Here is a 12,924-nt window from a genome sequence, read left to right as displayed (position 1 = left end):
CACCTGGAATGACTGATATTGTTTTCAAAGCTCGGAGAACTCTGAATGTTCTCAACGCTGAGACATTGCCCAGGTCCACAAACTCTGTCACATATCTGTAATAGGGGAGTTCACACACAAACACAATGACAGGATAAAAAGGAACAGTTGGGAGGTACAAGGGGCCTAACACCTTACACCAGTTACTTCTTACCTGGGATTACAGAAATAGTTTTCAAAGCTCTCAATACTCTGAAAGTTCGAAGAGCTGAAACATTGCCTAGGTTTACAAATTCTGTTACATACCTGTAGGATTAAATCACAGTTATTCAGAATTTAGGCAAAGTTTATGCTACTTACTTGGGTCTTTCATCAAGACCGCTTTGGCGTTTTTAGCAAAAAATTAAATAGCAACAGTCAGAGGTTTACCTTTCATTGCAGTTTGCCTTGCATTAATATGCTTTCAGAGCCTTCAGTTAAGTTAAATGTCTCTGAAGTGAATCACAGTGATTTAACTTTGAAAGCCTAAAATTTATCTAGACTAGATTGGTAAGTCTGTGGGATGAAGTCAAAGGGATGCTCCTTTTCTGCTCAGAGAAAAAAATGCAGGACATGAAATTAGCCTAATACTAACTGGACTAATGGCTTGTGCAGTTTTCAAGTTTACATCAAAAAATGCACATAAGAATGTGAAAATTGCTTTAGATACAGTAAATTCATAGAAGTATTTTCATTTGATGAAATTAATATGTATTTATACTAATTTCATGCCCTTTTTGCCCTTCACTTTAAAAGAAAAAGCAAAAAACAAAAACTTACGCAAAGGTAATGACAGTGAAATCGAGCCAGTTCCATGGATCTCGAAGAAAAGTAAAATCTTCTAAGCAAAAACCCCTTGCAATAATTTTTATAAGTGACTCAAATGTATATATCCCAGTGAAGGTGTACCTGGAAAATATCAGAAAAATGTATCAAAGTAAATAATAATATTCTTTATACTTGCATTGAAAAGAAAGGTGGTAAAAAGCAATTTCTTCTAAAATGTTTCATATCCATCACATGTATTTGTGTATTCACATGAATTAGTCGTGACATGCTGTTTAAATACAGAACTAATGATCTTATGCATAAATCAAAACCATAAAATAAATAACATATTTAAAAATTATCAGTGACACTTAGTTTAAAATTATAAAATTATAAAATTATATGATCCAAGAACACCGTGAGCATAAGATATTGGATGCTGTCAGAACAACTAACTGATAACATTTCTACCTAGTATAGAGAGGAAATAATAATAATATATCATGATAGTTCCAGCCAGCATATAACTGCAGTTACAAGAGTATTCACTTATTGAGGAACAATCAGAAGAATGGCTGCCTTTAAGGAAAATATGCAACTTACTCTACGTTCTTGGTCCAGTCTGGAGGGTTACTCATGGTCATAAACACACAGTTGGTCAAAATAGTGCACATAATAAGCATGCTGAATAATGTAAATCATAGTTAAGGAAATTAAAATAGTAATTCATGCAATGTCACATCACCCGTACATTTTAAGCACAGCAAAATATTGTCCCTGTTGTGTAGATTAAAACCTGACTCAAAGTAGCCACATGATGGCAGTATACGATAAGCAATACTACATCTTTATGCCAAACGTTTAACTCGACTTTAATTTTCCCTGTCATCTTTTTATATGATAAGCTCCTTAGAAATATTTCCATGAAAACTGTTGGTACAGAAGATAGTTCCAACTATAGAAATCAGTTCACAAATATATATAATTTTTCACGTAAAAGCCCGAGAATTTTAATTTTATTCTTTGGCAAAGCAAACAAACAGACAAACAAAAGGCAACAAGAACAAACAAAAGAAGAAACAACCTTCACTATAAATGTAAGAGGAAGAGGAGAAGTTACATTTCAACCTAAATTTTGAAGAAAAATTGTTCTAGCAATTAGATCATTGCTTAAAGCTGCTGAACCATTCAAACCTGAGCATAAAATTTCAAGACAGCATTCAAATCACAGGGAAGAATTTATCTGCCAAATTCCCATAGGTGACATTTACCTTAATTGCTGAACAAGCAGTAACTATAGTGATCTCTTTCATTAAAGTGACAACTCATTTTGGGGATCATGTTGTTACACAAGCTCTGAATAGCAAAAATTGTTGTTATTTGCTTAATCAATTATTATCCTATATGGTGCTTGTCTGCACAGTCCACAAGCAGGATTCAAGATTCTGAAATTACTTAATTGGGAAATTTCCTTGTCCAATGAGAATTAATTTTGGTAGTTGAAAGACCCGGAGTACCTCACAGATGTTTCAATTGTCTCATAAAACAAAGTATTTAAAATGTAATTAGAGATATAACATTCTGGTAAACAAACAAGATTCTTACTTCTGGGATATTCTTAAAAATGTCAGAAATCTAATCTATGTCAGTAGGATAAACACTATCCATTCAGATTGTATTCTTGGTGCTAAATACATGTTTGATGCTGAAATAAAAAGAAGGCTGTCATAATTTTAATAGGACTAGGCCAACAGCTCTATCACCATGCATGGAAAACTACTTTGAATTAATGTTAAATAAAAATGGCCAGTGTTCAGAAGCAAGGAATCAAACTGAAGAAGGCCTATAAAACTCCTCTGGGAAACATGATGGACTGCCTTCTCTGAGCAAATAAGCACAGTGAATTAAATTGAATTTACCAGAAGGTAAACTCTGCCTTCTTCATTCGATATCCTCCAGCTGAGTAGAAAATGACGTGTCTACAAAAATCTAAATCCTAAATCCTTATGAATTTTTAGGAATAAAGCTGGGAAATGATCTTATCAGATAAAGAAGTTAAATACCTTTTTGTGAGATCTGAATTTTTAGTTCTGTGTGGTGCATTATGCATTTATATCTCTCTATCATTAATAGCAAAGGCCACAGGTAGGTCCTTGTACATTGCCCACTCAGTACATAACTTGCCATTGGTTTGAGTTGCATAGCCAAAATGCTGTTCACTCTCAAATGGAGCAGATGCTCAGCTGGGCTAATGTACTATGAAGTCTCAAATCTGGCCATTTTTTCCCATATGAGAACCTCAAACAACTGGTACATTCAATGTCTGCCTCTTTTTTCATTTCTCTCACATTCTGAGTGTATTACAACCTTAAACTTCCCTTCATTTAGTATTTAATGTTATATATGAATTTAATTATACACGTATGTGAACAATTCTGATAATAGTGACTTCTTTTTCACACTCTTCGTATACAGGAGAAGATTTCTTTTAAAGCTACCACACAACCTCAAGCCAGTCACTTCCTGGAACAGCTGAAGTCTCATATTGCCTGCATGGACTTTGTGGAAGATGGAGATTAGATAAAAACAGACTGCTAATTGGTTTTGCAGATAGCTCCTGGTAGTGAGGTAATGCTGAATAACACTACTTTCAGTTTCCGAAGGCTAGCTAGCATGGAGATACTTCACAAGGTACCACTTCTTCTCTCATGCATCTCCTTGACCCTTTCTAATACTCCTTGCACTTCTGCAACTCCAGCCACTGCTGCCTGTGTTTTTTTGTCTGCTCACCCTCCATCTCTTCTAACCACTCCATTCTTTCCCATTCATTGCAAAAGTCTGGCCATCCTCCATCACTCTTGTGTTGTCCTCTCAGCTGAACACTCTAACTTGACTTGAGTCAAGCAGGCAGAAGGAAAAAAAAAAAAAGGCAGAATACCAGGGGGTGTGTCAGCATTGAAATTCACGATGTTACCAGTTCCTAGGACTGGCATTACAATAGGTACCAACAGTGAAGAAGGAACTATAGCAGAAGTCTCTGAGCCCTAGGAAGAGACACTCTGACTCCTTGCTGAGTGAACAACATCTGATTGCGTGTCTGAGCACATGTGGTTGGAGCCACAGAGGTTCAGGGAATTCAGAGGACACAGAGGTTCTCCAAGATGCACCAATTTCACTGTGCTCAAAACATATTAAGTACTCAGTACTGGCTACATCTTCTCACTTCTGCCTGCAGGTCTGTCAGGTCCCTTACTGTTCCTAGCTGCTCCCTCACTCCTCTCCAGACACTTTCCTTGTCCTCTCACTGCTTCAACTTCGAGGGAGCTTAGAGGAAAATGTCTCCTGAGTCAGTAGCAGCCGCCCATTTCATTCTTATCCAAATATTTAGAAAATTGCCCCAGCAATCTCTGGAAATAGGACTTCTGCCTTTGAGTAACTGCTCATTGTTTTGCGTCAAGTAAAATTTTCATGTGGTGACTACTTTTCCCACTCCTGTGGCTGTGCAAGAAAGCTGCACTAAAAGCTCATTCCCTAGAAACCAACTGTTAAGAACTTCAGGCATCGATCCCACATACGAGACTAAAACATTCTATCATGCAAAGACCCATCAGTTATGATCCCTCAATCTGTCCACCATTTGCACATACAAGGATTTTGCAAACTACCTGCAGGGCTGCTCCTGGTGCTTTCTAACAGTGGCTTATGATGGTTGCAATTGACTGGATTGCAATATTTTAAAATTGAGAGCTTTTCCTAGAATTTAAGAGTACAAAGTGCTTTTTTAAAATTGAATATATTTTTTATATACTGGCTTCATAGCACAAAAAAAAAAAAAAAGAATCATAAACATGTATCAATTTAATCATGACATTAATCTGGAGAAACTTTCCTGAAAAAATCCTGCAGATTTCAATTGTCTTTACATTCATAAGACTGTTTTAAAAAAAATTTTGCAAATCCAGAGATTAGTAATTTCTTAAATCCATCTCTAAATTTCTACAGCAAAAGTATCAAAATTTGACAGGATAGGTATAATGTCTTTCAACAGTATATTCATCTGTATTTAAATAATGTATTCAAATTTCATTCTATTTATAGAAACTTACCATAAATCTTATGCTGGAAAAAAAAAAAGATATTAAAACCTTCTATTTGCAACAAAGTAGAGATAAGGGTTTTCTTTCTTGAACCAAAATTGAAAAAGGATATGAATGTACCAAAATTTTAATAGCTATTTTTCTAAGAGGATTGAATGGAGTTAAAATGTACAGAGCAGAGGTGGCACTGAATCGGAAGATTGCCTTCCCTTTATTCAATACTATAAAGGTCTGAAAAAGAGAAATAAAAGATGTTTTGTCAGTGTGTATTCACTGTAGATGTTCATTTTAAACCTTTTCTAGCGACAAGCAGCAAATTTGTGAATTTCTGAATCATTAACATACAAAAAACACGACTCACTTTTCAAATAAAACTTATTTTCAGTACTTACCTGATGTCCAAAAATATTATATTAAATATGGAACATTCATTTAATGAATGTTTTTATAATACTGTTTTGTTAAACAGTACCAGTTATATGATCTACTTCTTGTAGCAAAAGATGCAAAAATAATTAACTAAAATTTTAATTGTGTTTATGCTTTCCAATGTTTGTGTGAAGGAGGGAGGGAAATAGCAATAATCCATGTAGCCATCAATCTCTGAGGACTATGGGTGCCTGAGTGCACCTTACCCTGGGGAGAACAAGAGACACATCCCAGATGATCACCCTGCACAACAGTGGTTTGATGGTGTTAATCTTACCCAGAACACCTACATCACATTAAAATTTAATCTCTAACAAGTGTATCAAATTTAAGGAAACTTTGGAAAAAACTGCTTACATTGCAGCCCATTATGGCTGCAACAACATTTGCACTACAATATTGGAAATGCAGACTGCCAAGTCTCTTTGTAGCATAGAAGTAATGATCTTCAACTGTAGAAAGAAACAGAACAAAAAGCACTGCAGAAGGAAGAATCAGTAATTTGGAAGAGATCTGCATGCAGAGGAACAAGGATTATAGCCTAAATTAATACAGAATTAAAGGTATTGAAGAAACCAGCAGTGAGAAATCCCTAAAACCACTTCTTCTGTTTTGTCAAGGTTGTTTTATTTCTTGGATAAGATATGATGAAGCTTCCTTGATTATCATTATATTGCTGAAGAAGTGAGCTGTAAGCTAGGATGCCATTGGAAATGCAGGAAAGGAGATACTGATCTCTTTTGGTGCTGTGAGGTGTTGAGTGAGACATGAAGTTCATTCACTGATGGCAAGCAGAGTACAGAACTATTTCTGGGAAGGCTGTCAGTCTGAGAAAGTATGCCAAAAGTTTTCAGAGAAGTCTGCATATATTCACAATAGTTAGTATGTACAGACCAGGAGGTACAGATGCCAAATGCTAGGAGCATACAGGAGGCAAAGGGATTTACAGAGATAAGGGTTTCCAGAATTCTGTGGTGGATGCCAAGAAGAGAAGGCAGAGGAAAAGAAGGGGATGAGCCCTGAATAAAAGCTCTCCCAGTCCTAAATCACTTGCTGTCTTCTTTCCTGAGATGCCTCTGTCCTGGCTCAATGCAGTCCACCTATAATATCAACCAAACTCCTTAATACTAAACGTCATTAACACTGAATCTAGAGCACAAACTCAAGATGCGTAGGAAGTCTATAAGAGATGTATTTGTTTTCCCTGCTTCTGCACAGAAATGGAGAATCTGCAGATGAAACTGAACAATGGGATAAGAACCGAACTTATCTGTTCTATATTTCCAGTTGCAGACTACAGATAACAATGGCCTTTCAAGTGTAACTGCAGTTAACGTGACCCTAAATGAAGGTTTCATTTTAAATACATGAGTAGCCAGATAATCATGGGTTTTGGTAACATTTACTAAGGTGCATGGTGAGCTTTTCCTCCCAGGTCTGGCCCCAGGCCTCACAGCTCACACTCACAGCTTCTGTAGGTATGAGGTAGTTGAGAAAATATATTAAAAATCACATTCCCTACCAGCTTTGCATCTTATACTACACCACCTACATTTAGCCAACCTACATCTTTTTAAAAATCTTTGAACACAAGCATACTTCTCTTTTCTAACGTGCCTTATGGAAAATAACAGCACGCTGGCATCACTCCAGTTTCAGTTGGAAGCTGCTGCTATTTTAGCTGTTCCACTTTCTGCTGCCCTGCATAAGCAGAAGCAGCAAGACTTACAATTTCTATTTTGGTTTTAATTTTTCACCCAAAACATCTCTGTGATGGGAACTTTGAAAGTGACTTCATCAGTACACTGATTTCTAGCCTTAAACATTATTTAAAATTGTATCTCATCTCTCTAAGAGAATTTTCCTAAGAATACAGATAACAAGGAAAGCAGCTAATGCCTAATTCCTATGTAAGCTTAGTGTATTTGCACCCCAGTCTCAGACCAGATGTAAAGCAGTCTGTAGGCAATGTGGATGAACATGAAACATTCTATGCAAAGCTGCCAGGACAAAGTAGACGTATGCTGGGAAAAGCCAAATAAATTCTAAATAAATTATAAGATTAATTTTTGTATATGGAGGATTATGTATACTTTCCGAGGTTTATGATTCAAAAAGTGCTTTATCGTTTTATAAAGGCAGGAAACCTGCTCAGTCTCAAAGTATTCCAGCGTGAATGTAAGTTCAATGAAATGCCTAAAAAGAAGTGTCCAATTTGCAGCTTTGTGCCTGTAACCTGGCTTCCAGCTCTGTAACTTCTCCCATATTTGAACCAATCTGAGAAACTGTAGTATTAGCAGGGCAAAGAAGGAGGAAGAATATTTCAAAGGGATGCATCTAAGAGTAGAAAAGCTGATCAAAAGCAGCCTCCAAGAACTTCTTAGGACAGAAAGTTCTTTAAACATTTCTCCTCTCTTTCCTCTCAGTTGGCTTTGAAGCAATTTCTTGAAGGCTGAGCACTACTGCATTGTATTACCACTTCCCATGGTTGGATAAACACAATCTCACAGTACCTTCTGTAATGCCAGCTTCTTAGTCTTACAGCCAAATGGTTTCTCAGGGAAAGCCCTGGGGACGAGGCTTGTGGCATTTCTGAAACTGGCATTTTCTTGTCTTGTGGTGGTTGAGAGTGTTTTTTTTCTAGCTAGAACTTTAATCTTCAAAATTCTTTCATTTGAAACTATCGAAGATATCTAAGATCACCAATGCATTCACCTTTTCTGATGTAACAAAGTTAAGTAAAAATATTTTACAGATTTTTTTGTTTCCTTCTGCAAGGCAAACCAAGTCTGGGAATCCAGAAGGTATGGTTTGATCAGATTAGGCAACTGGTGTAGCCAAGGTCAAAAGGAGACAGTTCTTCTGTCAGGCTTCAGTATCCTTCTGGCAAGAGGCAGCATGGGCAGAAGCAATCAGCAGCAATGCTAAATCTACATTATAGCAGGAGGAAAGTGAAGCAAGGACCATTTAGTTCCAACTATTCCTTCCACCTTTTTTAATGAAGTAGCCTAGCTTCAAGACAAAATAGCCAGCCTTTAAAGTAAGAAACCAAGTGGACCAGATTTTGATGCATGCCTGCAGGTCAGGATTTGAATCGTTCCAGCTGATCCTTTCTCAATAGATAGTGACGCGAACATCTTTGATCCTTTGTGATGGCAGCTTCACCATGAACAGGCAGTTGCCACTGTATCTGGAACACACAGATTTGCACTTACACAGGAGTAGAATACGAAAAGCGAGCAAAGGTTGAGAATGCTAAACTTAATAGTTCCAAAGACCAGCATTACTGAACACCGTGTACAATGGTACTTCATTATAATAAAATCATAAGAATATAAGGAGGGGTATTAAATTGTAATAAAATAATCCATGGTACCATTGCTGGCATTTAGGCCACCTGAAATACAGTGCAAACCTATACTGCTAATAGGTGCTATTTTTGCCCTTTCATTTCAGCTTTAAGTTAATATTGGGCATGAATACATCTTCAGTTTAGCAGCATCTGCTAATCCATACACTTGTCCTAACTCTTTCTAGCAAATACTAATTTTCCTTCATTCTATATGATTTCAGATAAATGCTTCCCCAGGCAGTGATATATAATCTCTAACTATCATGCAGAATTTGTCAGGCTGTTACACTGGGATAGCGTGTGCTGATTGACTCATTGGCTTTATTACTAAATTCAGAGACGAGTAAAGAGAAATCTGCAACATAAAATTGTACAGAAGTGAATACATTAAGAATGCTTTTGTTCTTCCTGGAGTTGTTCCCATCTGCTTCAGGCTTTTCTTAAGCTCTCTCTGCTTCTGAGGCTTGTAGGACCATCAACTGCTACCAATACACTCAAAAGAGAAGCAAGATAAAAATCTTTTCAGAATTCACATAGAAGTAGATTAAGAAAATCTAGGATTTAGATATTTTAATGCTGGAATTTATGTTAGGAAAACCTGTTTTCCTCCTACTTAAGGACGGAAGAACGGAGAGAATTGCAGTGAGAAAATTTTATCTTGTATTTGACTTAAAAAGCTGTTTCTATTCCTATATAGCAGAAGATTGAATCACTTGCATAGAGTGGATCTGTGGACTTGAGCATAAAGAAAATGCCAGCAGGCATTACTGCAAATGTGACATGTCTGTAGAAGTTATTTAGTGTGCAAATAAAGAGATTCCTTCTTTCACATGGGCCAGAACTAGAAACTTGGTTGAATATCTTCAGCTACCAGACCTGTTGGATACAGTAGGTTTTCAGCTCCATCAGCGAAAGGAATGAATGGCTCTTCAATTTCTAAGGGCTCAAGAAATGTACCTGTAGGTCATTCCTAGCACATCTTCCCAGTTTTCACTGATAAGACACAGAAGACTTGAAGACAGATTGATTTGACTATAAAGGTAGAGGATGAGCTCTGGGCAGGTAGAGATATAATTATGTATGATCTTGTATCATTATCAGTCAGATGCAATTAGTACAGAATTCCACAAGGCCTGCTTTTGTAAAAACAGATCTTTCATCTTTGTAAAAGTAGAACTGTGATTTAAAGATAAGTTTTTATATGCTATGAATGGCAGATAAAGGCTCTTCCAGAGGCATCAAATAATAAAGATAAAAATATTGTGCTTTCACGTAATATTTTCTCTCTTGTCAAAATTGGACTCATAAATCACATAAAATTTAGGAAGCTAAAAGACACTCAGAGCACAGCACACTGTGCAAATCAAAATAACTCCTGTCTTGATATTTATAGAGTTTCAAAATCCCAGTATCTAATAATTAAAGCATTACCCAAGCTAAGCTACCTAGATAGACTGTAAATCTTTTCTCATCACAGAAAGCAGGAAGACTGGTGTGCCAAGAGCACGAGGGTGGATGTGTTTTAAAAACAGAGAATCATAGAATATCCCAAGCTGGAGAGGACCCACAAAGATCAATAAGCCCAACTCCTGGCTTCACAGAAAACCATCTATTGAAACCAAAATTCTGAGAGCACTGTCCTAACACTGCCTTTAGCTTCAGCTGAAGTGATCACTTCTCATGCGTTAGCAAAATTTAATTTTTAAAACTAGAAGATGTTAAATATTTATTAATGTTCTGGGAGGTGGAATGCATATCTATCAATGGCATCAAGCATTTTCTGCTCTTGTATGCCAATTATTTTAACAATGCTTAGCTGTTTACACATTATTAGAAACATGCTTTCCCACACTGTTATCATTTAACAGATGAAGAAACTATTTTACTCACAGTAAGAGAATGAAACAAATATGATAAAGCTCTCCAAATGCTTTCACATGAACAGGGCTGATATTAGACTCACTTTTTTGTTGATATAATATGGGTCCATGTCTTCCAAGGGCTCAGACACCATTCCTGGAGGTATGTCACCATATATAAATGGAAGTGTTTTTCCTGCCTCCAAATCACTGTTTGGCTTTGGCCCATTTTCATCATCGTCTTTACGATCTTGTTTAGAATTCTTAGCTTTTTCTGCAGCAATACGTTGTTCAATAGCTGCAAGAGACTCTCTAGTGAAGTACTGGAAGCTGTCTGGTCCTGGTGGTACAAGCACTGGCTGCTCCATCTTTTCATCCTGCACATTTTAATTACCATTTATTCTTCTGCATAGGAAAATACTAAAAGGAAGCAGGAAAAAAAATAAGCAAACACGTTACAATCATTGAATGAGAAATTTAAAACATTTATTTCGAAATGCTTTTGCATATGCTATGTCAGAATGTTAAAATATATGTAGGTTACTCCAAAAGTAATACCTCCTATTTACTTCCATGAAAACTACAACACATACAAAGAGCACAATAACACTATTATATAGAGCAAATTCTCAGCTGCAAAACATTTTTCAACATAGTCACCATCACTAGCAATGTGATGAGCAAGAACCTGTATATTCAAAAATTTACTCCAGTGGAGATGATAGCTGTGCACTGCCATTTGGAAGTGGCTTTCCTTCCATGTCACTGTCACCACTGTTTAAACGCACTATCCATCCCGCGCTGCACTCACATCCACTGTTGGTCTCCACAAACATTCAGCAAATACTGATGAATGTCAGTGGTTGCAATCTTTTCCAGAATTTTATAAACCCTATTTTACTAGAGAAAAATATCCCTCACCTCACAATTCATAACGTTGATAATTGGCAGTACGTACATTTATGAAGCACGGGAAGAATAACATTTCATTAAAAATCTCTGAAGAACAACTGAGAACACACTAAAAATTCCAACTACTGCCACTGAAACAGCCTGATACATTATTTCAAAAAAATAAGATCAAATATCCTACTAATTTTAAGTCTTTTTGCTCTTTTTTCTATGCTTTACTAGAAAAAAAAAAGTTTTGTTACTTAAATAGATAAACTATATTTTTTGTATGTGGCCCAAGACAATTCCTCTACACCCAATGCAGCCCAGGCAAGCAAAAAGGTTGGACATTCAGGGACCATATGATATCCAGAGGTCCCTTTCAACCCCTATGATTCTGTGATTCTGTCTAACTGCAGTCTCCACTCATTGCTGTGGCTTTTGCAAAATGATTACTCAGCCTTCCAGAACACCGCATGTTCAGTACAATGCAGTACACTTCAAAATAAACAAAAGCTATGGAATGACAGAGAAGTAAAAATACAAGACATGGCTGTTAGGGAGCATATCAACCCAGATGAAAAGGAAATTAAGCTTTGCTTTATGCGTATTAATGATCTACACATCATCTAGACAATTATCGCCAGGTTAAGCACAGACATCTTAATCACACAGGTATTGACTAGTGGAATAAAGTAGATAAATCAAGAAAGTGGGATCAAAGTCCTCATACGATCTATAGTTCAGTTTTCTTGGAAAAAAAACCAACAAACATATTTCTTCTGGTTATATAGAACCACTACCGACAATCAGAGGAACAGATTCTAAATAACTGAGATGAAGATATCTCATTGTAAAATTTCAAAGGTGCTAATTTCATGTTAAACAAATAAACATATGAACAACCCATGAAGTATTGGCCCATACAGTAGGTACAGGGAGCCAAGCTTTTGGAAAATAAGTTACTCAGAAATTTTCAGAATAGAGTCATTGTATTTCTCCTGAAATATCACAAGAAAAATATATTCATATATGCTTTGTACTGTATGCATTGTTGCAAGTCAAATAATTCCTAAGCATATTCAATATACTCTATGTGTACAGACCATTTGTAAATCATATGCAGGTGAAGTCTGAAGTTATTCAGCTGTATCTGTGTTACTGAAAACATAGTTGATCTGCCTACACTTATTAAGTCCAAGGCATCCAGAATTACCATTAATAGAAAACAAAAATATAAATAAATTAGCAAAGGCAACTGGACAGCATTTATCTCCTGGTTAATCTTTCTTTGAATTTCAGAAAGTCACTTTTAGATGTCTGTGCACATGGCTGCTTCCTCAGATGATCCAGTACTGTGAAACTGATTGCTAGGGGAACCTTAAGCAAGAACATTCTGCTAGAGTAAGCAGAATTTAATCTTTGCCCTTCACTTTGCCCTTGCTCTGTGACACAAATTACATTTTTGATTTGGCAAAAACTAAAACATTAATTGTTGAAAATCATGCAT

General features: G+C 36.4%; 1 protein-coding gene across 13 annotated transcripts in view; it reads right to left on the bottom strand.

Moving 5' to 3' along the window:
• Positions 1-10,891, bottom strand: part of LOC136057641 (sodium channel protein type 1 subunit alpha) — a 58,218-nt gene extending 47,327 nt beyond the window's left edge. For 11 of the 13 annotated variants that reach the window (XM_065750424.1, XM_065750429.1, XM_065750432.1 and 8 more), the window contains exons 1-5: positions 10,628-10,891; positions 4,996-5,114; positions 1,390-1,479; positions 799-927; positions 4-95 (exon numbers count right to left, since the gene is read on the bottom strand). In XM_065750424.1, coding sequence (XP_065606496.1) covers positions 4-95; positions 799-927; positions 1,390-1,479; positions 4,996-5,114; positions 10,628-10,891 — 694 coding nt within the window. Of the gene's footprint in view, positions 1-3; positions 96-193; positions 286-798; positions 928-1,389; positions 1,484-4,990; positions 5,115-10,627 lie in introns of all 13 variants that reach the window. The other 2 variants (XM_065750422.1, XM_065750428.1) reach the window with 2 other exon arrangements.
• Positions 10,892-12,924: the final 2,033 nt, after the last annotated feature.

Source organism: Cyrtonyx montezumae, unplaced genomic scaffold (genome assembly GCF_038088225.1).
Source record: "Cyrtonyx montezumae isolate F1298 unplaced genomic scaffold, pur_monq_1.0 scaffold_7, whole genome shotgun sequence".
Lineage (NCBI taxonomy): Eukaryota > Metazoa > Chordata > Aves > Galliformes > Odontophoridae > Cyrtonyx > Cyrtonyx montezumae.
The sequence above is the reverse complement of the archived record's forward strand: the minus strand, read 5'-3'. Positions and strand labels throughout refer to the sequence as shown.